General features: G+C 49.9%; 1 protein-coding gene across 6 annotated transcripts; it reads left to right on the top strand.

Moving 5' to 3' along the window:
* Positions 1 to 1,213: 1,213 nt before the first annotated feature.
* Positions 1,214 to 25,331, top strand: PVALB (parvalbumin). 6 transcript variants are annotated; one of them, XM_077168715.1, is made up of 7 exons: positions 1,259 to 1,343; positions 6,569 to 6,707; positions 9,138 to 9,199; positions 11,866 to 11,933; positions 13,765 to 13,897; positions 15,224 to 15,333; positions 25,113 to 25,331. In XM_077168715.1, exons 4-7 carry the CDS (start codon positions 11,873 to 11,875, stop codon positions 25,139 to 25,141), a joined length of 333 nt encoding a protein of 110 aa, XP_077024830.1. In that variant the 5' UTR covers positions 1,259 to 1,343; positions 6,569 to 6,707; positions 9,138 to 9,199; positions 11,866 to 11,872; the 3' UTR covers positions 25,142 to 25,331. The 6 variants fall into 6 exon arrangements, with proteins under 6 accessions (XP_077024826.1, XP_077024830.1, XP_077024829.1 ...); XM_077168711.1 differs by lacking the exon at positions 6,569 to 6,707 and having other exon boundaries at positions 1,214 to 1,343; XM_077168714.1 differs by lacking the exon at positions 6,569 to 6,707 and having other exon boundaries at positions 1,276 to 1,365.
* The last annotated feature ends 247 nt before the right edge of the window (positions 25,332 to 25,578 follow it).

Here is a 25,578-nt window from a genome sequence, read left to right as displayed (position 1 = left end):
CTCTGTCTTCTCATTCACAAAATGGGAATAATCGTGCCACTCTACTACGAGGATTCAATGAAATAATGACTGCAAAGCATTTTACCTGGGGAGAGTGAATCTCGATGCGTGTTAGCCTGTGCTGTGTGCTGCTACCACCTAATATAAAACAGAAGGGAGATTTCTTCTACGGGATTTGCTGTACAGACACATTCATCTCTTGAAGGAACTTAAGAAGCTGAAAACACTTATTGCCTTTGGGGAAGAAACTGGGTGGCTGGGGACAGGGAGGAAGCAATACTTTTCACTGTCTAACTCTTTGTCTCTTTTGAATTTTTAAGCATGTACAGGTATTCCAAAAGCAAATTTAATTTTAAAAATTTTGCAACCGTTTTGTCATAAAAATTGTCAAACACACAGAAATGTTAAAACACACCATATACTTACTGTTGAGAATCTACCATTGCCATTTACCTTATTAACTTTAGCTCATATCTATTAAAATTTTAAAATAAAAGATAATTAATCTCTGAAGCCTATGGAAAGTCACTTTACTTTGTAGATCCTTAATTTTCTCATCTGTAAAATGAGGAACATGTGGCATTGACCCTATTAGTCACCATCCCCAGAGCTAATCTGAGTGATACAGTCATCCACCCAGATCTACCCAGCTCTTTAAGCTAGCAGACTTACCCCATATATTTAGGCACCTCATGGGGTGGCTCCATGGTTTAAAACAGTGCTCCCCTAACAAAGGTTAAAATAAATTGGGTAGATGGAAATACTAGTGGTCAATGAGAGGGAGGGGTAAGGGGTATGGTATGTATGAGTTTTTCCTTCTTTCTTTCTTTTGCTGGAGTGATGCAAGTGTTCAAAAAAAATGATCATGGTGATAAATACACAACTGTGTGATGATATTGTGAGCCACTGATTGTACACCATGTGTGCAATGTTTGGATGTTAAGTGGGGGAGAACTGTCAGAGGAGGAGGTCTGAAGAGAAAAACCAGAAGCCCAAATGCGAACATGATAAATTTAAGATGTCTATTAGACACCCCAGAAGAAATGTCACATAAGAATCTCAAAATACAGGTGAAGAGCTGATCTGAGAGGTCTAAGATGGCGATTTCGTTTGGGGAAAACACACGCTCCTCATGTTCAGTTGAAACAGCTGGGAGGGGCGGGGACTGACTGCAAGGTGGTCATGTGACCTGGGGCTGGCCAATCAGCACACTACCTCGTCCTAGCCGCAGGGAATGCTTCTGTTAGGTCATATGACCCAAGCAGGCCAATGGGAACACTCCTTGGAGTCGTCCAGGAAAGGACTACCTCTTTTTGCTGCGGTTATCATCCGTTGAGAGCAAGGTACTTGGGTTATATTGTAAAGGTGGGGCTTCCTGATGTCACAATCCGTATTTCACTGGGGAGAAATTAAGTGGGTGATTAGAAGCTAGACAGATATCCCAGAGGCAGCCTCTATACTTAGAAACCAAATTGCTACAGGGTAGCCCTCTGGCCTGTGTCTGGCCATGGAGAAGATTCTGGTAAGACTGAAAATGATGGATGCCAGGTGCTGGGGGAAGAGAGAGATAAGTGTCCTCTCACTGAATGTGTGGCCTCCATACTCAGAGTTTCAGATTGAGAGCTGATGAGGAAGATTGAAAAAGATTCAGCCTATCAGGAGAGGAGACCCTTTACCTCCGTTATTCATCCTCAGGGACTTGCTGGTGGACTCTTTTATTTTTTTTTTTCCACTTTAGCTTTGAGGGAACAAAAGGGTAATCAAGATCTAGGAGTTAAAGGACAAGCCTTCCAGCAATCTGTCTAAGTGTTACCGAAAGAACTTTAGCCACTGGGTGCTCCTGGGAATGGCTTGTCTTGCAGCGGGCTGAGAAGGCTCTGTGGGGTTATTCAAATAGGGCCCTTTCTGTTGCAAGCAATAGAAAACTCAACCAAGATTGGTTTAAGAAGAAAAGGGGAATTTCTTGGCTCATGGTTCTGAAAACCAGGAGTGGATCTGACTTCCAGCACAGTTGGACAAGATCTTCTTATGAAAGAAGGCTGAAAATTTAGGCGTCAGAACCTAACCTGATTAAGGGTCCTCCACTGTGTTCTGATTATATGTTATTTTGTAAAAGTAGTAAATGATACCAAGCCATGGAGATACTCATTTCCAAAATCCCTGTGGTTACCTTGACTTTCTCTGCCTGGCATCTTTGACTTACCATTTGTGGCCCAGATCCAGAAGCCTCTTCCAAGAAGCCTCCTTTGCCCATCTAAGTCCCCATTTAAATTACAGCTTTCGCATACTAGTAGTGAAATCAGAGACCCCTATATAACCTTTGACTTGAACTCCACTTGGAATTTGACAGTTTAGATTTTTTTTTAATGTAAGCTAAGGACAAACTACAAAAAAGGTTATATGTTTTGCACTTTGCAAATACTTCCACTCATTGTCCATTCATTCATTCCCATTCGAATAAACATTGGCTGAATATCTGTAATATGTCAAGTCCTGTGCTGGATCTATAGATAGAGAAATGCACTGTTGCTCTTAATGGGCACACAATCTAATTTGGACTACAAGCATGTAATAACAATAACAACAATACAAAAAGGAATAGTTGATACTTGAATATTTTTTGGCATGCACTACCTTATTTATTTCTAGTAACAAATTCTACAAAGTCATGTTTTAGCCAGTATTTCTATTGCTGTGCAGCAAGTTATCTATTGCTGTGTAACCAGTTACCCTAAAATGTAGTGGCTTAAAACAATGCTGTTTTATCATCCCTCAAAATACTGTAATCTGGGCTGGGCTCAGCTGGGTGGTTCTTCTGCTGGTCTGGCTACTTAACTGGCAGAGAGTACCTGAAATTCTTATGTGGCAACCTAGAGCTCCCAAGAGCCCAAAAGCAGAAGCTGTCAGGCCTTAAGACTTGAGGCCAGAACTTACACAGCATTACTCCTGCAACATTCCATTGGTTTAAGCAAGTCACAAGTGCAGTCCGCATTCAAGAGAAGGTGGCAAAACAAGGGCATGAGTATTAGAGGCCATCTGTTTGCCAGGCTATTACTTGTGTTGCAAGTGAAAGAAACTCATGCTAACTGACGTTGACAAGAAAATGTGTGTTAGGGCGAGCAGTAGGGTGATTTATTGGCTTTTGTAGCTGGAAGCCCAGGTGTGATCTGAGTTCAGAAATGGCTGGATTAAGGAACTCATATGAAATCAAGGCTTCATCTTTCTCTCTGTTTCTTAAACAGAGTTTCTCTATGTGATAGGTAAGATGGTCACCCACACCCCCAGAATCCAGTTCCACCAGCTTAGCAGCCAACCACTCTACCGGGGCGGAGGGGGGGGGTGCAGGGGAGCACTCTTAGTAGCTAGACCTAAAACACCTTTCCACCCTTTAGACCCACCAAACCACATGAAATGGATGTCTTGTTCATGTCACTAGGACTTCTCCACTAGGTATCAGCATCAAGCTTTTTGCTCATTAGCTAAAGGGTCATCAAGACAACATATTGTGAGCTCACATTCCAGATGTACTTAGCTTGGCTTCAGATTTTCAGTTCCCTGTTGCCCAGAGCACCCTCTCTTATCAGAACTTAGACTACCAACTGGGATCAAGAAGTAAAAGCCCTGTGGATATGTGGCTTTAACCCCCAAAGGAGGGCTAGCGGTTGTCCCTGAAGTGCAGGTAAATAAATGGGTCTAGAAGGAATTGTAAATGGATGCCAGAAATGTTTTAGAGATAACCACTGTTCACATAGCTAAAAAATTAAACCATCAATTTGATTTTCTCTCTTTGGAGTCCCTCCTGGAGAGGAGCTGGACACCAATGCTGGTACTTCAACTCCCAACTAAAAAGGCAGCTAAAAACACAGCAAAAGGAGACTCATAGGCCAGGACCACATGACTGATCAGGGTAAACACAGGACATTAGGAGGAACATGAGGTCAGGGGGGAGAAACCCAGGAGGACTTCCCATAAGAGGTGACACCTTAGTGCAGTCAGGAAGGATGATCAGCAGGTAGATGGTTCAGCAGAAGTGAGACGGCCAAAAGGATCCAGAAAGTAAATATCATCAGTGGTTGTACTTACGTGGCAATGGATTATGGATGACTCCCCTACCCCTTTAACCCCTCTATTTTCCATTGGTTCCATTGTTTTATAGTAATATAAAAAAAAAAGGAAAAGTAATTTTTTCAAAACAATTGGAGAGTTTTCAAGAGACTGTGGTCTAGTTTCTGTGCCATGACCTTTTCTTCTTGCCTTGTCCAACAGCCTCTTTCTGTGTCTGAGCATTCTAGTTTGCTACCTGCCAGAATGCAATGTACCAGAAAACAGAATGGCTTTTAAAAAGGGAAATTTAATAAGTTGCACATTTACAGTTCTAAGGCCGAGAAAATGTCCCAGTTAAAACAAGTCTATAGAAATGTCCAATCTAAGGCATCCAGGGAAAGAAGCCTTGGTTCAAGAAGGCCAGTGAAGTTCAGGGTTTCTCTCTCAAGTGAGAAGGCACATGGCAAACACAATCAGGATTTCTCTCTCATCTGGAAAGGCACATGGCAAACACGGCATCATCTGCTAGCTTTTTCTCCTGGTTTCCTGTTTCATGAAGCTCCCCTGGAGGCGGTTTCCTTCTTCATCTCCAAAGGTCGCTGTCTGGTGGACTCTCTGCTTCTCGTGGCTATGTCATTCTCTGCTCTCTCAGAATCTCCCCTATTCTCTGAAATGTTTCCTCTTTTATAGGAGTCCAGTAAACTAATTAAGACCCACCTAGAATGGGTGGAGACACATCTTCACCTAATCCAGCTTAACAACCACTCTTGATTGAGTCACATCTCAAGGGAGGTGATCTAATTAAAGTTTCAAACATCCAGTACTGAATAGGGATTAGAAGAAACGGCTGCCTTTACAAAATGGGATTAGGATTAAAACATGACTTTTCTAGAGTACATACATCCTTTCAAACTGGCACGCTGAGGTACAGATATAAACAGTGAAAAGTGGGTCCTTTATTTCCCCCCTTTGCTATGAGAGAGTTCAGAACATTCGTACTTGTCTGATTTTGATACAGAGGTGCTGGATGCTAGAGAAAACACGTGGATTTGAGCAGCCTACTCAGGCCCAAGATTCTAGAATGCCCAGCCCTGGCCATTCCCAGAGCAAGTTAGGAGCACTGGAAGGGGGTCCTCCAAAGCCCTTAGAAACTCTTTATAGGAGCATCCTCTTTGTTATGGGATATGGGTTGTCATGGTGATGGGGGTAGGGAGGGAGAATTAAGGAAGAGATGATAATCTGAGAAAGGACATTGCCTCTGTAACCTAGGAATGTCTTATCCATCTGAGCTGGGCTCAAGATGTGTTGTCTGTTCCCTGAGCGTCAGTGGGCATCTCAAGTCAAGAGCACTCTCTGATCTGCTGACCAGGCATATCTTTGCCTCAACTCCCATCATCCAACACAACCCAAGGAGGGACAATCCCAGAGAGTGCACATTATCAATTTCTCTTGAGTCTTCTGGCTTTCATAGCCATGACCTTGGAGTGCCCTCTTCTACCCCACACAGGGACCTGGTGGCCTTCAAGCACCACTGAGACAGGATGGGATTTTCAGTGGTGGGACATAAACTCAGGTGGGGGCCCAGAACCTTAATCCCTTCTGCTCATACATGCCCCACCTGAAATTTACTTTCTGGAGCCCACCCCATCCACCTAGCATGTTCTCCAGCTCCTCACTTGCCCGGTGAGGGGCACTGAGTCCTGGCCTCAGAGACCTTTCTGGGAGAGCCAGGGGTTCTCCTGGTTTCTCTTCATAAAGCCTATCTCCAAGGGCCCTTCTGTCAGAGGACAGGCTCAAGACAAGGTCCTCCCAGTGGCACCACCCTGATCATCATTCCTGTAGGATCTTATAGTCTCTAGATGACAGATACGATCTCATTTGAGTCTATCACTGCTTCCTCTTCAGCTCCATAGATGAAGAAACTGAGGTCCAGAGAGGTGGGGAGGCCAGCTCAGGGTCACACAGAAGGTGCCAGCACTGGGCCTCAAGGCTGTGTACCAGTGTGTCCCACCACCCTTGAGACTCTCTTTGTACTCTTAGCCTTTCTCTGGGTGAAATAGTGCTTAGATGTGGAGGAGGGAGGATGGGGACACCAGGCCACGGGCTCAAGCTCTAGCTCTCAGGAATGAGGCTGAGATGCCTTCACACTTATACATGTCATCTCACACTGCTGACCTCATAAATATCAGCTTCTGCACCCTCTACTCCGCCTGCCAGGGCCCTGGATGTGAGGAACTCTGTATCCTGTTCTTGGCCATAGCAAGTGGAAGTAGTGTGAACTAATGAAATAGCAGCAGCAAAGCTAACAGCTGAAAGACTGTCTCCTGGCAGACTGCAGCTAAGGGACTGCTGACCCCCACACACTGGCCTCTACCTCTCCACCAGCTGGGAGGCCAGCAAGGGTCTCTGGAGAGCCCTGGGCATGGGTGGAGTCAGACAGACCAGACTCTGGTCCCGGCTAGCTGGGTGACCTAAGGCAAGTGATTTGACTTCTCTGAACCTCGATTGTGTCATTTGTATAAAGGGGACATTTGGATCCACTTCAGGGACTCCAGTATGGATAATACACAGTAATGCCTATGTGGATGTGACCAGCTGTAGGCCAGGTCCGGGATATAAAGGGGAGAGCCACGTGGAAATGTGATATCCATCCATCTATCCAGGTGCCTTAACCCTGTTCAAAGCAAGAAACCCTAAAGCTAGAGAAACATTCTGTTGGGCCCTGCTGCTGCCTTTAAGCAGAGGTGCAAGGGGGTGAGAATAGCTGCCTGTTAGGTCTCACAGGAGACAGGATGGGGATGGGAGTTCTCAAGCCCTGAAAACAAATTTGGGCTCCCAGAATGAATCATTCTCTAGAAGTCTGATGCATTTTGTCTTCACACTCACCAGGGACTTCCTCTTGGTATGCTTGGGTGCCTCCCCCTCCCCCAGAGACCCACCTCCATTAACAGTCATGGGTGTTTGCCCCAAATCCTTACCCTCTCTGTCCAGTGACAGTTCTCCCCCAAACCCTGTGGAGTGGCACTGGTGTTGACACAGCCACCCCACCCCAGCTCAAGGGGTGGCATGTGGCCCAGGCCTGGCTCGCCAACCCATGAACTCTCCTTGCAATTGAATGTGAGTGGTTCTGCGATGAATATAGGACCAAACCAAGCTAATCTCAGCAGGTGAAGCTCAACCATGGGACTTTTGGTTGAGCTCTCAGACCTGTGGGCTCCCGTTTCCCTACAGAGCTTGGACTCACAGGGAGATAGTCATCTCATTACGCTCAGGGGGCACCAGCCTGAGAAGGTGGCCACTGCAGCAGAACATACTGCTAAGAAATAGAAACAGCATCCTGGAGACAGTATTTGAGCTCTGAGTCAAGCTGTACCTGAACCCTCCTTGCTTTTTGGTTGCATGAATTCTCCGTTTTTCTATCTTAAGCCAGCTTATGTCAGGTTTTTTGTCGCCTGCAGTCAAAAGACGATACAAATGATAAACCCATTTTTTTTGGCTCTAAGGCCCTTGTAAAATCGAATCAATAAAGACTGCTTGAATTTAGCACAGACTTGAAGCAATAGGAACTGGATAAAGTTTGAAGATATTCTACTCAGGCTTTAGGACATCCCTGTCCTACTTCAAGGGTTGTGGAAAAAATGTTTCAGATTTAAAGTATGCATCTTTAATTCAAAATTGAGTTTAAATCCCAGCTCTACCACTAACTTTCTAGCTTGGCCTTGGCGGGGCGAGTCAGTAAAACTCTCTGAGAGTCTCTCTTCAAGCCTCTGAAGGTTATAATGAAAGCTAAATGAGCTAATATGCATAATCTGGGTATATGGAGCACTCAGTAATGGAGCACTCCTACAGTGTGGTTCAGACCTTCCATCTAAACCTGCTTAGTGACAGGTTCCTGAAGAAAACATATTGGTAAAGAGAGAAGACCATCTTGGTTCTGGAGAATTTGCTCATTGTGGGCACTGCCTCCAACGTGTGTCTTCTCTTGGTCTTATCCAAGAAACAAGATAGTAGAGTAGAAGGAAGCAAGGGCTTTGAATTCAGAGAGAACTGGGTTTAAATCCTACCTCTGCTCTGTGACTTAGTCAGGTCACCCATCGTCTCTGAGCCTTGTTCTCTCATCATAAAAATGGGAAGGTGATACCTACTTAATAGAGAAGGGACAGGGATGAAAGCATGATGGCATGTACATGGTCATTAGCTCAGTGAGCAATAAATAGGTTAGTTATTTTTCCAGTCCCTAGCCAAGAATCTCCCTTGGGGGTTGGTCCTCAAGATTCTGCCACATCCATCCCTCCCTGAGCTCAGCTAGGCCCATGACTTCAGCTCCCTGATCTCTCTGATGACCACCAAAGCTCTGTGCCAAGTCCTGACCTCTCCAAAGTTCAGGTTTCCTGGGCGTCTCTGGGATGTTCCCCAGGCACCCCAAGCCCAACACAAGAGCCTCAGTTTTTCTACCTGGAACATGAGCAGGTTGTAGTAAGTAATGTTTTGGAAAGTGTTCATTCATTCATTCAACAGATGTTTATAGAGTACCTAGTAAAAGCACCATGAAAGGTTCCTCCCCTGCCCTGAACTTTAAAAAGAATCTCCAAGGCACTTACATTGTCAACTTTGGAACTTAGTTCTTGATAGTCACATGACTGTCATCTCCATCCCAAGACAGACAACATCAGAAATCCTTTTGCAAAGCTCCTGAAAGTTATGGCCCTCTACTGCACCAAAGTGCACTCGCATGTGGCATTCCCCATATCACTTAAGGGAGTTCATAGTGCCTCCTAGTCCCTCTGTGGCCCCTGATTGAATCCATTTTACAGATGTGGAGACTGACACCCAAAGAGAGCAAGTGACTTATCAGAGCACATGCCTAGCATATCTTTCTGCCAAGCATGAGATCATTGTAGGAAAGTTCCAGGATTCCCTCCCAGCTCCTCCACACCCCAGGTCTGTATCTTGGGCAAAAGTACCCCGACCTGAGCTGCAGTGCTGTAGCAAGAAGGTAATGAGAGTCTTGTAAGACCCTAGCTCAGCACCATGCATGGAAGGCAATTGCTATTCCATTCTTTTCCTTTCCTTTTTCCTTCCTTTCCTTGCAGGATTTGGGAAGAAGGAAAAGTTGCTGCCATCTGAGGTAGTTACAGAAGGCTTCGTGGAAGAGGTGAGTCCTGCCTGAGCCTCAGTTTCAGGGGTTGGAGCAGGGCAGGGGCCAAAGATTATTAATAGGCCTAGCTCGATGGGCCCAGGGAGAGTGAATGTGATACAGACACCCAGCACCAGGGTTGGGAAGTACCTGATACCAGAAGGGGAGGGGGCCAGGGACCGGGGGGGGGGGGCGCCACCTCCTAAAATAGCCAGGGCAGAAGCTTATATAGGTGGCCGTCACATCACCAGGCTCACTTCCCAACAAGACCTCCCACCAGCCCAGCTTTTCAGTGCAGGCTCCGGCCCTCCTCCCCTACCCAAGGTGAGTGGCATCTCCAGAGGTTGGAGGAGAATGGAGAGATACAGCGGGATGGAGCCCAGCTAGAAGGGACAGCAATATCTCCCTTCTCCTGGAGACCCAGAGGCAGGGTAAGGGATGGGAGTGTGCTTACTAAAAGGTAAGCCGTCATGGAATTCAGGTTGACTACATGCTTCTTGGTTCCCTGTCCTGAGTCCTGGTTCGACCCAGACAAATCCCTCCCCCTGGCTGGGCCTCAGGTTCCTCACCTGTAGAATGAGAGGGGTGGAGCCAGAGAGCTGTGGACTCTGGTGATGTCATCAGAGGGGACCCAGGCATGGGCAGAGGAGATAGGGGGCAGGGGCATGGAGGCTGGACCGGCTGACCTCACAACATGTGCAGAGCTTAAGGGGAGTTGTCTGATGCTCTGATCTGGGGGGCATGCGTGCTCAGAGGGGTGTCAAGCAGATGAGAGGCCATGGCAGCAGGAAGAGGTGGAGAAAGGGGCCAGAGAAGCATGGGGTCCTATTGAGGCTCCAACCTCACCTCCTTAGGGGCCAGGATTTGGGGACTCCAAGAGCCTGTGTGTGGCTCAAATGTGTGGGACATGAAAGGGCTGGGATTCCAGCACTGGGAGATGCACCAGGCAGGGCACTGAACTCCAAGCTAGCAGACCCAGGGATGGTCCTCGCTCTACCATTTCCTCACTTTGTGTCCTTAGGCCACTCACTGACTCTCTCCAGCCTCAGTTTACCCACCTGTATAGCAGAACAAGCCTTCATCTGTGAAAATAGATGTGCCAATAGGTTGAAATTATAGCAGAGAAGCTCAGCATGTCCGAATTAGCAGTTGGTTAGGGGCAGGAGGCAGAGGAAGTGGCATCAGTGGCAGGAGCCACTGCAGACAAGGGGTCCCAGGAGAGGGCTTCATGACAAGAGATAGGGATCAGGGGCTGCAGCCTTGGAGCTTTTGGGACCAACTGGTGGGCTGTCCTCTGAAGGAGCTGACTCAGAGGGAAGGGGGCAGCCAGAGCCAGCAGCTTCCTAAGGTTTCCAGGAAGGGCGGCAGTCCAGGACTGACCTGTGGGAGATGGTGTCGACAGTGAGTGTGAAGGAACCTGAGCCCCAGGGCAGTCAGGCAGCCCTCCCCAGCCCCCTCTGCCAAAGGCCACCCAGTCCCAGCTCCTCCTCAATTGTCAATAGCTTAGGTTGGAGTCTCAAGGTTCTGCTGAAAGGGGCCAGCAAAAACCTCCCTAGCCCAGAGAGGGAATGGTCACAACCCAGGGTCGCATAGGGAGTTAATGCAGCCCCAGATATAGAGCTCAGGCCTCCTGACTCTTTTTCCAGTGCTCTGCCCACCCTTGAGGCAGTTGGTTACAGCCTGGATCCTTGAGAGACCTTGGGAAACGATGCAACTGATCTCTGGCTGCAAAAAAGATTAGGGGACATCACGTCTCCCAGAGATGACATTCAGAACAATAAATTGGCTTAAAGTTGTCTAGAAAGTGTGGTCCTAATGTGCTACCCTTTCTCCTCCCCCTCCCCACATATGTGAGTTATCCTAGTGGGGGAAGATGCACAGAGATTCCTAGTAGTTTCTCCCACCCTAGCCATCTCCAAAAGGACTCAGTGGCCCAGGAGACCAGGAAAGCAAGTAGTTAGCGGGGATCTGAGAAGGGCTCTTTGAAAAGTCAGGTTAGGTTAAAAACAAACAAACAGAATTCAGAATGCACATCCCTGGCCAGATGCGGGATGGGGCGCAGGCAAAGGAGCCAAGCAGAGCTCTTCTGCCTTTGACACTCCCTCCCTGCGTCTCATGGGTCAGGTTTCCCGACCTCAACGCTCAGATTTTGCAGCATAAATTTGCATCCAGGACAGACGGGAGCAGAGACTGGAGTTTGGGGCGGAGAGAGACCCAAGGCAGGGCCGAGGGTCCCATGGAAGGGTAGTCCTGGCCGTGCCGGTTCAATATCCTTCTCGAAGCGGCTGGATAGCCTCCGAGGTTCACAGATCCGAGACTCTTCTCTGCACCAAGCCGGCGCCTCCCGCGTGCCCTTGACGGCGGACGCTGTGGCTGATGGCCGGGGTGCCCTATCGATTCCGGAGGTCGCCCCTCCCCTCCAGCCCGGGCCGCAGCCCCTGGGATCCCGAGGACCCCGGCGTGCCCGGGCGGGGTGGGGGAGCGACATTGCGCGCCCGCCGGGCTCCGCTGCTCCGCGGGACTGAGCAGTTCTGGCTGCGAGCCTAGCTCGGCGCCCCCTGGCGCTGTGCCAGGCCGGGCGGGCGTGCGCCTGGCGCGCGGCACTGCAGCGCTGGTCATATGAGCAGAAATGATGAGAAAAGCACTTTTTAATCTTTTCGCACTTGCTCTGCCCGCTCAAACAGTTGCAGGATGTCGATGACAGAACTACTCGGCGCTGAGGACGTCAAGAAGGCGGTGGAGGCCTTTGCCGGTGAGCAGCGCGCTCCGGTCCCCGCTCCTCTCCCCTAATCCACCATCCCTTTTCCCTGCATCCTCGCGGGCCCCGCGACAGCTCGGTCGCCCCCAGCGCTCTTCTGCTCACGCTTGCCGCGGGGCGCTGGAGACCGAGAGAATGAGTTGTCCTCAGCCCTCAGCATTAACCAAACTATTTCCAGGCGGGACTTGGCGCAGGGAGCAGGCAGGGAGGCTGGGAGTCCTGCCCAAGCAACCGAAACTTGTCGGCGCTGAGGGTGGTCGCGCTGCGAAGACTCGGGGGTCCCGGACCCAGGGCAAAGACCGGAATCGGAGGCGGGCCCTCCTGGGTCCTTGTGCGCGCTAGGATATCTCCTTCCATCACGTGGAGGGGCTGCGGGTGCGCACGCCTTCTCTTGGGACTGACCGGTTTCTCAGATCCCGGCTCCCCAGAAGACTCTTCCGTACCCGCCGGTGGCCATTGTTGGCACCCCGGATTATCTGTGCCCCCTTCCAGCCTACACCCCCCAACCGATCCACCGGCGAGGTGACCTTCCCGGAGTTGGCGCTTGGCTCTGCTTAACCCTGCAGGGCACACTCTGAGCGTCTCCAACTTCCAGTCCCTGCAAGCGGATGACAGAGGGGAGGGGGTAGCCTCGCCTCCCCAGCTGCCCAGGACTTTTAGAGCTTAACTGGGCCCACTCCCTCATCCAGATCGGGAAACTGAGGCTCGGGGAGGGATAAGTACTTGCCTAAGGTCACCTTAGAAATAAGGTCTCCTGAGGGCACCTCCAGGACTTGCCTGCTTTCCTCTCCCCTTACCCCCAGAGGCCGAAAGAGCAAATTCTCTTCCCTCCAGCCCTGGACTGAGGGGAAGGAGGTCTACGACCCTCAACGGGACCCCTACTCCCCATGCACACACGAACATGAGTTGCACGTCTTACTTTGTTAGGTGTTTTTCGTTTGTTTGTTTTTTGTGGGAGTGCATGGTCCGGGAATCAAACCAGGTCTCTCTGCATGGAAGGCGAGCATTCTACCACTGAACCACACTTCCCCAGGTGTTTTAAAAGAGAAGCACAAGACAGATTTCTTTGGAAGGGGCCCCATTTTCTTTTTGCTTGGGACCCCCCCCCCAGGGTGCTGTGATAACCCCTCATTCAACCTTGAGTCACCGGGTCACCTTGCTACTTTTGAGAAGAAACAAACCAGGAATTCCTCAGAAGCCTTCAACAGACACCCTCTCCCCTCCCCGATCCCACTGCAGTGGTTTTCTGTGCAAAAGCTATGACTTCTCCATCCTTCCCTCCGTCAGCCCCCTCTTCCCACTGGACAACCTTGAGAGAGAAGCTTGTCCTCCTTAAGTCAGTTTTCCTGGAAGCACAATCTATGGCCAAGAAAAAGAGTCCCTTTTCCTGCCCCCACCCCGATCTCCACACAGCAGGGCCACCCATCACTCTCAGCGCCTTCAATTCCCTGCCCATTGCCACTCAGCCACCACCCAAAAAAAGCCTTCATGGAAACCAGGTTCTCGCTGGGCCAAAAGTCTCTGTTTAGTTCTGAGGTGTGCTCTGTAGGAAGCCTTCCCCCTTTGGTTACCCCCACATTAGTGTAGGGAGCAGTAGGTGGCAGGGAGAGCTTGGGAGCCAGTGAGATCTGGTTGCAACCCCACCTCCTCCTCTCACTGGGTGACCTTGGGCAAAGCACCCTCTCCAGATGGAGGTGCATCCCCTCCGTTCCCAGGTCCCACAGGTGGGAGTCCACACATGCTGCAAACTCCCCTGACCCCATTCTCCCACCCTTCCTCACTGCCCCTTCTGTGTCCTCATTTTAACCCGCTCCTCCCCCCACAGCTGCTGGCTCGTTCGACCACAAAAAGTTCATCCAAATGGTTGGTCTGAAGAAAAAGAGCGTGGATGAAGTGAAGAAGGTATTCCACATCCTGGATAAAGACAAAAGTGGCTTCATCGAGGAGGAGGAGCTGAGGTAAACTAAGGCCTGTAGGGGGAGAGCCCAGACTGAAGGCTCCTGGAGAGGGATTGGGGGGGTGGGAACGCCTGTCACTCCCCCTGCCCCTTCTCTGTTACCTTCCTGGGAAATAACTGTGTCTGACTGTAGGGCTGAGACCCAGTGAACTTGGGGGGGAAATGATTCCCAGCATGGTCGCTTCCGGAAGACTAAAACCCTCAACAGAAACATGCAACTAACTAGGATAAATTATAGCCACTTAATATTGCTAATGGAATGCTGCTACTTAATAATTTAATACAAATGAAGAGGCAGTTTTTCTTCCTTGCCTAACACCATGGGCAAGGCAGACAGCACTCACTCTAGTATTTCATTGATTTTTGTTTGTCTAAAAGGCTCTTTCCACCATCCCACAGAACCCCCAGTGTCTTCTGTACTAGGGAGGCTAGAGTTGTTTCTGTGAAAGTCAGGGATGCAGAGCCTTCTTTTGGGGTTCAGGAGTCCTTGGAGCAAAGCAGAGGAGGAGAAGACCATGACTAGAAAATGTGAAATCACCTCCGCAAAGAAGCCCCTCTTCATAACCCTCCTTGACCGCCCTGGTCCACATCTGCCAACCCAGCTGTGCCTTATTCCTCCCTCTGGCCAAGGCTGCCTTGAATCCTGCCATAGAGAGGAGATAGAGGGGGTAGAGAGGGGACTTTCAAGTAGGGGCTTCTCCATCCATCCTGCCTCTCCCCCAGACTTTCCTGCAAGAGTCCCATCAGTCCAGAACCTCCTCCTTCTACCCAACTCATGCTGAACACATCCAATAAGCAGACACACACACCCACACATACAGGGAGCCTGCCTTCTAGCTCTCCTCCATGCGTCACCTCCAGGAAGCCTGACCTGACTCCTCCCTCATCCCAGCTGGGATAGATGCATACTCTGAGTGACCCTCTCTGCTTCCTCATCATTGCACCCACCATCAGTGTGGTCTCTCTTGGAGTAGCTGGCCTCCTCCCTACTTCTCAGGAGGGTTCCTTAGGCCATCCTGTGTCCCCAGTTTCCTGTATGGGCCCTGGCACAGAGAGGACACTTTAGACATGTTTGTCAAATAAATGAACAAATGCAGGTGCCCTCCCTAAAGTGGGTCGACTCTTCATTGAGGATCACCTGCCCTTCTCAGGACACTCATAATGAACGCACCGCCCCAGACCAGGTTACCTAGCCTGACCCAGCTGCACATCCACCTGCCACTTGCCTCCTATCCCAGCTGCAGACCTCCCCTGAGCAGTTGCAGGGTGTTCTCGCAAGGTGACCTCAGCCTGATTGCCTCCCCACTTTCATCCTTTCCTCTTCCAGATTCTTCTTACAGTGCTTCCTCCCAGCTGCCAGAGAACTGTCTGCTCAAGAAGTCAAGATGCTGCTGGATGCTGGAGACAAGGATGGGGATGGAAAAATTGGGGTCGAAGGTGGGTAGCTGTGATGTAGGGCCTGGCACATCATGGATCATGGGTGCTTGGGTGCTGAAAGCAGAGGGCTGTCCATCACAGGGAAGGGGAGAGGAGGGGCTCCCTCACTCCCCAAGATTAGAAAAAGAAGGGAAATCAATAGGTCTGAGAGATCTGTCACATGAGTCAGGCAAAGAAAAACTGGTATATCCCTCCCCCCCCCACCCCATAGATTAGGGAACCCATGAGAATTGGGGACTTTTCCTGAACTTTGCTGTACTTTTGCCTGGGGTCTGTTCCCAGCTCTGCCCCGTGCTCTGCCCCTGGGCAGTCTCCCCCTTCTTCTGAGTCTCCCCTCTGCAACCTGAGGAAGCTAACTGATCCCCAAGGCCCCTTCCAGCTCTCCCGTTCTCAGATTCCAGGAATGGAAATTCCTTATCTCCTACCCTCCTCGGCATCTTGTCCTGGTGTCCTGTAACCTTTGGTCTCAGAAGCCCATTTGGCTTCACTCGAACATACCATCTCAGCATTGAAGGAAAGCCAGGAAAATCAACCAGCCAGGAATCAGCTGGGAATTAGGAAAAGCAGTATCTGGGCTTGCCTTATTTTCAAGCTTTGCTTTTTATAAAAGCACAGGTGAGCAGTTGACAGGCCACCACCACACATCCTTCTTGTTCGGATCAGACTAGCATTCACAAAGCACATCCTAGCACCATTATCTCTCTTAGCCATCAAACATCCTTGGGAATCATCACCACTCTGCAGATAGGCACACTGAGGTTCAAGAAGCTGAGCCTGCTTCAAGGAGCTAGGACATAAGTGATGGGTCAGGGACTTAGAACCAGATCTGGATAACTCCAAAACCAGTGAGTGCTCTTTCCGCCATGCTATGCTGCCTCCTCCCCCGTGCTGGTCCTTTCTGCCAGTCTAAGAGAAAACGGTCTAGCCACATCGACTCTGGGCCAGGCTGTCAGTTTCAAATCCCAGCCCTGCCACTTTCTAGCTGTGTGATCTTGAGCAGTTCAGGTAACTACTTTGGGCCTCAGTTTCCTCTTCTCTGAATCGAGGGTGATGATGGTGTTTATCTCATAAAGTTGTCCTGAGGATTCTCTGTGTTAATCTGTAAAGTACTTAGAACAGTGTCTGGCACATAGTAAGTTCTATATATATGTTTGTGAACTCATTTTTTTAAAAAAGGTACTCATTGCATTCATCCCTTTAGCCCCAGTGTCTAGCCAATACGTGACATAGAGCAGTCACCAAATCAAAGCCTGGAGGTGAAGTCCAGACCTCTGCTTCGCTCTCTGCCCCTTGCCTGCTATGACCTTGGCTATATCTAGATTCCCTTGCCTGGCAAATGGAGTGTACAGTTTTATCCTATGACCTACTTGGGCAGCTTGTGAAAATTAAATGGCTAGGAACACAAAATTACTTTGCAGGTTCAAGGTACAAGGTACAAGGACTCTTGAAGTGGGTGTTGGGTTTATTAAAATTTTATGCCAGAATCAAGAGCAGAGGATCTCCAGCAAGGTCAGATGTGGTGTGTCCCCTGTCCTTCTTGTGTCTGGGAGGGAGCGAGCTGGCTTTAAAGGAGCCGGCGCAGAGGGTATTGAAGAACCTTGATGGCTGGTCTTAGGTGATTCCATGAGCGGCAGCTCCTTCCCCAGACTCCAACCTCTTGAGCCACTTAGCTTCCCTGCAGGCCTTGGTCCCCACTGTGACCTCAACCAGGCCCCACGTTTTCCTTTGCAGCCAGTATGTCGCAGCTCGGAAGCCCCGGGCAGGGTCTTCATGGCTGGCTGCTCATGGATAACCTACATGATGATGAGACACCAGACCAGAGCCTGGCCCCATTCCCTGTCTCCCTCCCTCCTTGCTGCTCCCTGATCTGAAAGAACTAAACCCTTTACCAAGTACTGTCTCTTTGCCAAGCAGTGGGGGAGGGAAAGCTGAATCAGGTCCAGCTCCCTGCACCACCGTTTCCTGGCTTGGTGGCCCTGCACAGCGACCTGGCGACCCCGAGCCCCTGATCATACCGACCTCCTTGGAATTTTGTGAGGATTCCATGACCTCGTGTATGGAGATGTCGAGTGCAGTGCCTGGCGCAGAGAAAGCACCCCATAAGTGGCAGCCACAGTGCTTCTCTTATTCTTACTTACGGCTCTAGGACTATAAATGCACACAGAGAGGAAGGCCAGGCAGAGGAAGGGAGGGCCAGGCACGGTCATGGCATCGGCAGAGGCAATAAGGCTGGGAAGTGCTGGGCATGCTTAGGAAAGGGCAAGAAGAGTGGAGAGGAGAGAGAATTATGACCTAGGTGTGTGATATTGCCCAGCCCAGGGAAGGGCCCTGTACAAGTATCATCTCATTTCACCTTGGGGTGACAGTGGACACAGGTGCAGATGCAGAAAAGGGCAGCTCAGGGAGTCCAAGGGCACCTGGCCAGCAAGCACCAGAGCCAGGATTTGAACCCAGGTTGACAGCACACACAGTGCAGGCTCATTCCACCTGGTGCTGAAGCTTTGTTGAGGGTCAGGACAGGGCAAGAAGGCAGTGGGGGCCAGGGGGAGATGAAATAAGCAGTGAGTACGGGTAATCCCTGAGGCTCTGGTGGGTCCACACATCGTATTTTTGAAAAGGGAAGATGCAGATGCTTTTTGGGGATGGTGATGGGAAGGGTGGGCCTGGAGACGTCCAACAGGCAGTGGGATGCGAGCCCTTTGCGATGCCCCATGAGGTTCGGAGGCAGGCACTCTACTCTGCTTTGCCACCCACCCCCTGTGACTGCCCGTGGGTCTTAGCCTTACCCACCAGGTGGAGGATGTTTTCAACACCGGATAGGACCTGAGGCAATCATGGAAGCCCTCTGACCTTCAGGTGCTTGGTCTTTAAACTCAGGGGTCAGATCACTGGCCCATCCCTGGTGTCACTTCCAGTCTAGGATTCCATGGAATCCCAGGTGGGTAAACCTCTAGGCAGAGGACCAGCTTGGAACTTGGGTCCCCGCTGTACGATCTTGGATAACAGTGAAAATAGCATCTAACTTCATGGGGTCCTTCCTGTGTGCCAGGCACTGTACTTAGCATTTTGCTTATTTAATCTTCCTGCTACTCTTTGAAGTGGATACAATTACTATCCCATTTTATAGATGAGGACACAGAGTCCCGGTTGCCTAATGACTTAGCACTAGGAAGTGGCAAGGTCAAGATCTGAGTTCAGGTCTGTTCAGTTCCAAAGCACATGTCCCATGCGGCCTGCTTCGTTCATGCATCCCTGCAATCATTCATTCAACAGGCAGGGAGTATCCACCATAAAATTATTTCATCTATCGACTTATTTCTTGCTTCTCTCTCCCCACTAGGATGTCAGCACCACAAGAGCAGGAACTTTTTATTCACTTCCAAATCCCCGGCACCTAAGATAGCGTACGGCACATAATGGGGACACAAGAAAAGTTTGTTTACTGAATGAATGAATATGTGTCCAGCTCAGGGGATACCAGGATGAGGAAGCAGGACCCCCACCTGAAGGAAGAAGCAATCTCAGCCCAAGGCTGGAGCCCCATATGGGCTGGGGGCTTGCACACAGCAGGCTGGGGGAGCCCAGAACCTGGTCCTGCCTCTTTACCCAGCTCTGTTTGCCCTTCCAAAGGTTAGTGATACCTACCAGGTTCTTTAAGACCCCAGATTGAAGGGAGTGGTAGAAAGGCAAAGTTCTAATAATAACCCTTTGCATTCCCATCTCTGGGGCAATACTTCCAGGAAGCTTAAAGCCTTTTATAGATGTGATCGATTGATTCCTGAAGGCTGCCCTGCAAGACTGGTGCAGAGCTTGTAAAGAGAATTTTTAAGGCAGAAAAGGAGAGAGAAGCTAGAAAGAGGGAGGTAGAAAGTACAGAAAAAAAAATCCACACAAACAAACAACAACAACCAGCTGTAGTTGCAAAGCCCAGGCACAAACAGCAAGTGAGATTTGCACTTCACCTTCACCACAGTGGATCTCAGACTTGAGTGTGCATCAGAACACTCCTGAAAACTTGTGAAAACACATGGCTGCAATCATTCCTGCCCCAGAGTGTCTTATTCATTGGGCCTGGAGTACGACCCAAGCTTTTCATTTCTAACAAGTTCCCAGGTGGTGCCAATGTCCAAAACCACACTTTGAGAATCACTGCCTTACAACAATCCCTGAAAGCAGGTGCCATCACTACATCACTATCCCCATTTTACAAATGAGGAAACTGAGTCAGTGAGAGGATAAGTAACAGTTCTGAGGTCAGTGAGCTGCCAGGCAGCAGAACCAGGATTGAGGCTCAACGTTGAGGCCAGGCTTGAAGCCCCTCTGCATCCCTGCTTCCCAGAACTTACAGGAATAGCAGTTACCTCTTCGTGCTCCGGGTCCTACCCAGGGCCTCCCCTCTATTAGTTCATTTGCTCTTCAAAACACTTCCACAAAATTGTAAAGCAACCTGAAGCCCAGAGAAGTAATACAACTAGCCCCAAAACCACAAGCTGTGAAACACTGGAGCCCCACTTCAAACCCTGATGCTCTGACTCCAAAATCCACGCTCTTACCCTGCATTCTAGACAAGACGTATATATCCACGTGCATGCCACGCACATGCACATGCAACCCTAGTTTTTCCCCAAAACTCAATCCCAGTGATGGATCCAGTTTCCTGTGCTTCAAGCCTGTTCCAACCAAGAGTCTGTGTTTTGCTTTTTTCCTGTCACTAAAAAATTTACAGCCAAAATAATTGCCTGACCACTGCAATCTGCTCTGCTCCCATGCCTAAGGACATTTGCCTTTTCTGCTTCCTTCTGGCAGAATCTTATGCCCTTTCATTCCTAAGTAACCTATTTAATGTGGGAGGCAGGGTGCCAGAGTGAGCTCTCCAGCTGTGCCTGCACCCCTGAAATCAGACAGAAAAGAAGAACCAGCCAGATACACGTGTCCCAACTGTGTGAGGATCGAGCCACCCAGCTGTCAAGGCATCCCTTACCGTATACGTAAAATGGGCATAAAATCACCACCACACAGGGTTTTTGCTCAAATTAAGGGAGACTGTTCTGTGAGTGATGGTCTGAGCGATTCTTCTTCTTTTGTACATATGTTTTTATTTGCAAGCCACCTCAAAACCTTCGGAAGTAGTGTAATGCAGACCTGCAGATGAAATTGAGTCTATGATGAGAGAAAGGTGAGAAGGAAGGAAGGAGCATCCTACCCGCGGCCCTGTAATTCCAGCCCTCTAGCCTAGTGGGGTTTGATTTCCAAGCAAGGCAGGATATGAGCCTTGGGGTGAGCTCGCAGCCCTGCGGCATGCAGAGTTCTGTCCGTGTCTGTTCCGTCCTCACACCACCTTGATGAGGTCTGGAGGGGCAGAGGCTGTGATCCCCGCTTGAGAGGTGTGGAAACTGAGGCCCAGAGGGCATGAAGTGGCCAAAGTCACATAGCAAACCCTTGACAGAAATGGAACCCGGGTCTGCCCGATGCCCCCGCTGCCAGCAGCAGGGCTGAGTTGAGACATTCAAATTATAAATGGTTTCTATGCTTAGCAAGCTGCTCTTTCTTATTCCCAAGTGGACTTTTCCCTGGCTCCGGCCTTATGCTGCACTAGATAAGATTTAGCAAAGGAAGAAGAGGCCGCGCTCCTTATGTAACTGCCCTCCTGCAAAAAGAAACAGTATTTAGGGCGGAAAGAGGAGCTGCCGCTTCATTCACCTCTGTCCTTCTGCCTCTGTCGGTTACAGTTGAGTCAGCACGTGGGGCCATTTAATTTTAACTCCACTCAGCCTCAGTTGCCCTGTAAGTGAAATGGGGATGAGAAGGTTGGTGAGGAGGAATTGGGGTAGGCCGCACACGTCTGATGCAGAGTTTAAACCCCAGAACCGTTGACGCTCCCTTCTCACAGCCACCTGCCATGACCCTAGCTGACTCGGCCTCCCCGGTCCCCGGGATGGGAAAGTGACCCTGTTTGCAATACCGATTTATAAGAAGCCGAGCTGGGAGCTATTTCGAGGCAAGATGATAAACCAGGAGGCTGGTGCCTTCACCCTGGTCATCATGACAGAGGGGCGGGAAGCAGCTTCCAGCCGCTGACTCAGTGTCCTTCTCAGGTTCACTTTAGCTCTCGGTGTGTGCTGGCCTCACCTGTCAGTGGCTTCTAAATTGGTCCAATCCCCGTGGCACCCCAGACTGGGGCAGACCTAATTAGGCTAATTTAAGTGTCCTGAGGGAAAGAGAAGGATGGCATCTTCATCTTCGGAAGCTCTGTGGGCCCCTCCCCGCCCCCACCTGGCCTGGCCCTTTCTAATTGGACCGTAAAGATAGCAGCAGGCTGGCCCCAAACTGCCCCTGAGAGCGTCAGTCTGAAAAGGCAGCGCCATCCTCGCATGCCTGATAGGAGGGACCTATGGCGCTCTCCAAAGGAAGACTCTCCATCATGCCTCAACAGTAAGAACTGGCTTCACTGGATGAAGCACTTCTTATCTGTTATCTCACGTCCTCGCCATAGCCCTAGGCGGAGATTCTCGCAGTATCCCCATTTTATAGGTGACAGCACGGAAGGTCAGAGACTGCGGTCACACGGATGGGCCTGCTGGAGGTGGGGTTCAAACTCAGACATGTCTGATAACAGTGGGCTCAGCCGGCTACTCCTTAGGCCTCCTGTGTCCTCTGTTTATATCCTCTCTGTCGTCCTTAGTTTCAGGAGGTTTGTGGTGGTGGTGGTGGAGATTTGTTTCGTAGCTCTAGTCCACGTCCTGACATGTATTTTCTCCTCTGGCCTTCCCGCTAGCCTTCCAAGTAGGCATCACTGTACCCACTTTACAAACAAGGAAACTGAGGCTCAGAGAGGTGAGGCAGTGACCCAAGGCCACCCAGCCCAGCCGTGATGGAACCAGATGCAGATCCAGCCCCAGCGTTGCTGACAGGTTGCAGGCAGGTGCTGGGGGGAAGTAGGAAGTGGTGGGGAGTGATGGAAACAACCAGTATGCACAGCAGTGATGACAGAGGTTCCAGTATCATTTATAGAGTTCCTGCTGTGTGCCAGGCTGGAGCCAGGTATTTCATAGGCTTGGATTTAAAGTGGCTTGAGTGGTAGAAGCATCTGGATAATGCCAGTTCCCAACTGCTGAGCACTTGCTATGCATGAGTCCTCTAAACAAGAGCATTGGGGCTGATTCCTTTGAACAACCCTAGGAGGCAAGTACTAGCATGAATTCCATTGTATGGGTGAGGAAATAGAGGCACAGTGAGGGCCAGTATTTAGTCCAAGGTCACAGAGGTCAGAAAGCAGGCAGCTGGGAGTTGCCCCCAAGCCTGCTTGCTGTAAGCACTGTGTGGAGCTCAAGGAGTGTTTTCTAGGCCTGTCACTGCAGATAAGGAAGCCAGGACCTGGAAGGGTAGGGTCCGCCCCAGGCACAGGACGGGGGCTGGGGTGGGGGGAAAACCAAGACTGGAACCCCATGTTCCAACATCCCATTCCAAGCACAAAGTCGGTGGACCTAGATGTTACAGGGTATTTGTTCATTTGCTCATTTTTCTTTAGAGACTTGGAAGTTTAAAATGAGACATTTAGCAAGGAGGGTTGTAGTTAATTGGCCAGTTCCTAAGGAAGGAAGATACCAAAGGCACAAAAATGGACCCCTGCCCTCAGTTTGTCTCCAAAGGGACCTTTAACAAAACTAGAGACCTGTGTTCTCTGCAAAAAGCCAGGAAATGTGGCCACTGTGCTGTCCTGGCTGCTTCAGCACCCATGAGCAGGGTGGGCAAAGGGGTCTGATTTAAGAGACTTTCAAAAACTCCACAGGTCCAAAATATCTCCCAGAGCCTGGCTCCAAAATGCCTGATTCCCTACCCCTGGGCGGTGCTTGTAGGGTGGTCGTTGTTCTCCCCGCTGACTGCACAAAGCCCACCTCTTGGAGTAAAGGACATTCATGGGTCTTTGCTGATGAGTGGCCCAAGAGCCCACAATTTCCAGGGGAAGGGGGAGGGAGGAAAATAAAGACCAACCTGCCCTATTGACAGACTCTTCACGAGCAGGCCTTGGTAGGAGGACTCATGCTTCCTGTATCCCTGGACAGAGCAGCTCAGTTCCCCAAATGACAGAGGATGCCGGCTCTGGTCAGTTTTTCAGATGAAATGGCAGGTTGATGCTCCTTCTCTCTTCCGCCTCACACCCAAGTTGGGACTCTGACCTTAGCAGGAATAGCCTCTCTGTATTCCTGTAGAGAGTTTTCTGGAGCCCAGAACCCAGTCCTATTTTCCACATGACCCTGACAACTCGCCTGTCCCCATCTATACCACGGGAATCGTCCCACTTACCTCCCAGGCTGTCTTGAGAATTGAATGAGTTAAGCCAGTACTTGTTGAATCCTAAGGAAGACTGTGAGCTGCTGCATCATTCATTCATGCACTCAGCATTTGTTTGTTAGCACCTTCTGTGTGCCGAGACTGTTCTAGCTGCTGGGAGTGTGGGAACCGGACAGGGCTCCCTGCCCCCCAGAGTTTACATTCCAGTGGGGTAGACCGGCCCAAATAAGTAAACGCATAAGTAAGATAGTTCCAGTGGATAGGTTGATAATACCGAGCACTTCTTGCTGGGTCTCGCCTTGTCTCCTGACTGGCCCAAAAGCTCCTGTGGGGCAGGGACCAGCTCCTGTACCCCTGTGTCACCCCTCATCTGGTCAGTCCTGCCCTTTTGTTCATTTCAGTTGAGTTGGATTCAATGGGGGGACATTTGATCGCCCCCTACTGCCAAAACTAGTGACTGTCATCGTGAATTACCAGCTGGGCGGTAGGCACACAGAGCGGCGGGCTGGGAGGACCTTGGACCCGGGAGGCTCTGAAAAGTCACTTCTCCTCTCCGGGCCTCAATTTTCCCTTCTGTAAAATGGGGATAGTAACCTCTGGTTCCCTGAATGTGAAGACGAAATGAGGCTCTCTGGGAAACAGAGCCTGCTTCCTCCGAGGACCTGTACATGCTCACCTCTCCGGGCTTCGTGGAGGTGATCTCACGGTCAGTCTCCCCCAGGGTCTTTTTTGGGCCCTTGGGAGGCAGCAAGGGATGTGCACAGTGGTTCTTGAACCTGACTGCTCATTAGAATCAACTTTTAACAAACCCAGTAACTTGTCACTCACCCCAGACTTCCTAAGTCAAATATGTCTAGTTCAGGGGTCCGGGGAGGGTTTCTTTTTAAATTGTGATCCTGATGGGCGACTGGGGGACATCTAGACAAAGGTGGTTAAAAAAGTTCAGGGTCCAAAGTCAGACCAGCCTGGGTTCAGATCCCGGCTCTGCCTCTGACTAGCCGTGTGAGTACATATAATGACCTTGTAAAATTTGCTGAACTCAGCCTCAGCTTCCCCATCTGTAGAATGGGAATAACGATTATATGCACCTTATAGGATTATTGTCAGAGTCAAGATATTGTTTATAAAATCCTTAGAATAGTGCCCAGCAAGTGATAAACATTCAAAAAGTTATTATTGATTTTATTATAATAAACAACATTAATATTATATTACTATTACAATATTAATAAATATCATTAATAATATTATTAATAATATTGCTATTATAATAATTTGTAGGTGGCATGATATCATGAAGCAAAAGATACGGTGGGCCCACCTTTCCCATTTCACTTCATTCATTCATTCCCTCACTCACTCCAGATATCCTGCAGCGAGAACGGAGGGAAAGAAAGCACTGTGCCGGAGCCTAGCGCTGAGGGCATGGCCAGTCTCTTTTGCCCTCTCCGCCTCTGATTCACTCCCTTTATCATTTTCTTTTGCAGAATTCTCCAGTCTCGTGGCCGAAAGCTAAGAGGCGCGACTGCCCCAGGACTTGCACCTCTCTGCCCCCAACACCCGACCTCAGCCCCCCTTGCCACCCTCCTGCAGTTCTGTTCAGTTTGTTTATGTTATTTTTTACTCCCTCCTGACCCCTTCAGCCCTCAATTGACACCCTTCTTCTGGAAAATGCTGGAGAAATAATAAAGGCTGTACCGATGGGACTCTGCCTGCTCAGAAGGGTGCAGGCCACGGGGATGGGGCGTCTGACCTACTTTGTCTTCTCAGACACACCGGGTGGGACTGGGGATCAGGATCTAGACAGAAGAGATGTGCTGGCCAGGAAATTTACTGAGCACCCCTCTGCGTGGCATGTGGCGTGGTAGCTACACAGGCTGTCCATTTACTTCTTGAAACCACCCCCTAAGTGAGGTGATGAGACACCCATTTTACAGCTGCAGAGACCAAGCC

Source organism: Tamandua tetradactyla, chromosome 7, assembly GCF_023851605.1.
Source record: "Tamandua tetradactyla isolate mTamTet1 chromosome 7, mTamTet1.pri, whole genome shotgun sequence".
NCBI classification, from domain to species: domain Eukaryota; kingdom Metazoa; phylum Chordata; class Mammalia; order Pilosa; family Myrmecophagidae; genus Tamandua; species Tamandua tetradactyla.
The sequence above is the reverse complement of the archived record's forward strand: the minus strand, read 5'-3'. Positions and strand labels throughout refer to the sequence as shown.

Excerpts from the sequence above, each read along its gene's own strand:
- PVALB (XM_077168711.1), top strand. The coding sequence starts at position 11,873 with ATGTCGATGACAGAACTACTCGGCGCTGAGGACGTCAAGAAGGCGGTG. Across the intron at positions 11,934-13,764 it reads GGCGGTGGAGGCCTTTGCCG|CTGCTGGCTCGTTCGACCAC; the intron begins GTGAGCAGCGCG and ends CTCCCCCCACAG. Across the intron at positions 15,334-25,112 it reads TGGAAAAATTGGGGTCGAAG|AATTCTCCAGTCTCGTGGCC; the intron begins GTGGGTAGCTGT and ends TTTCTTTTGCAG.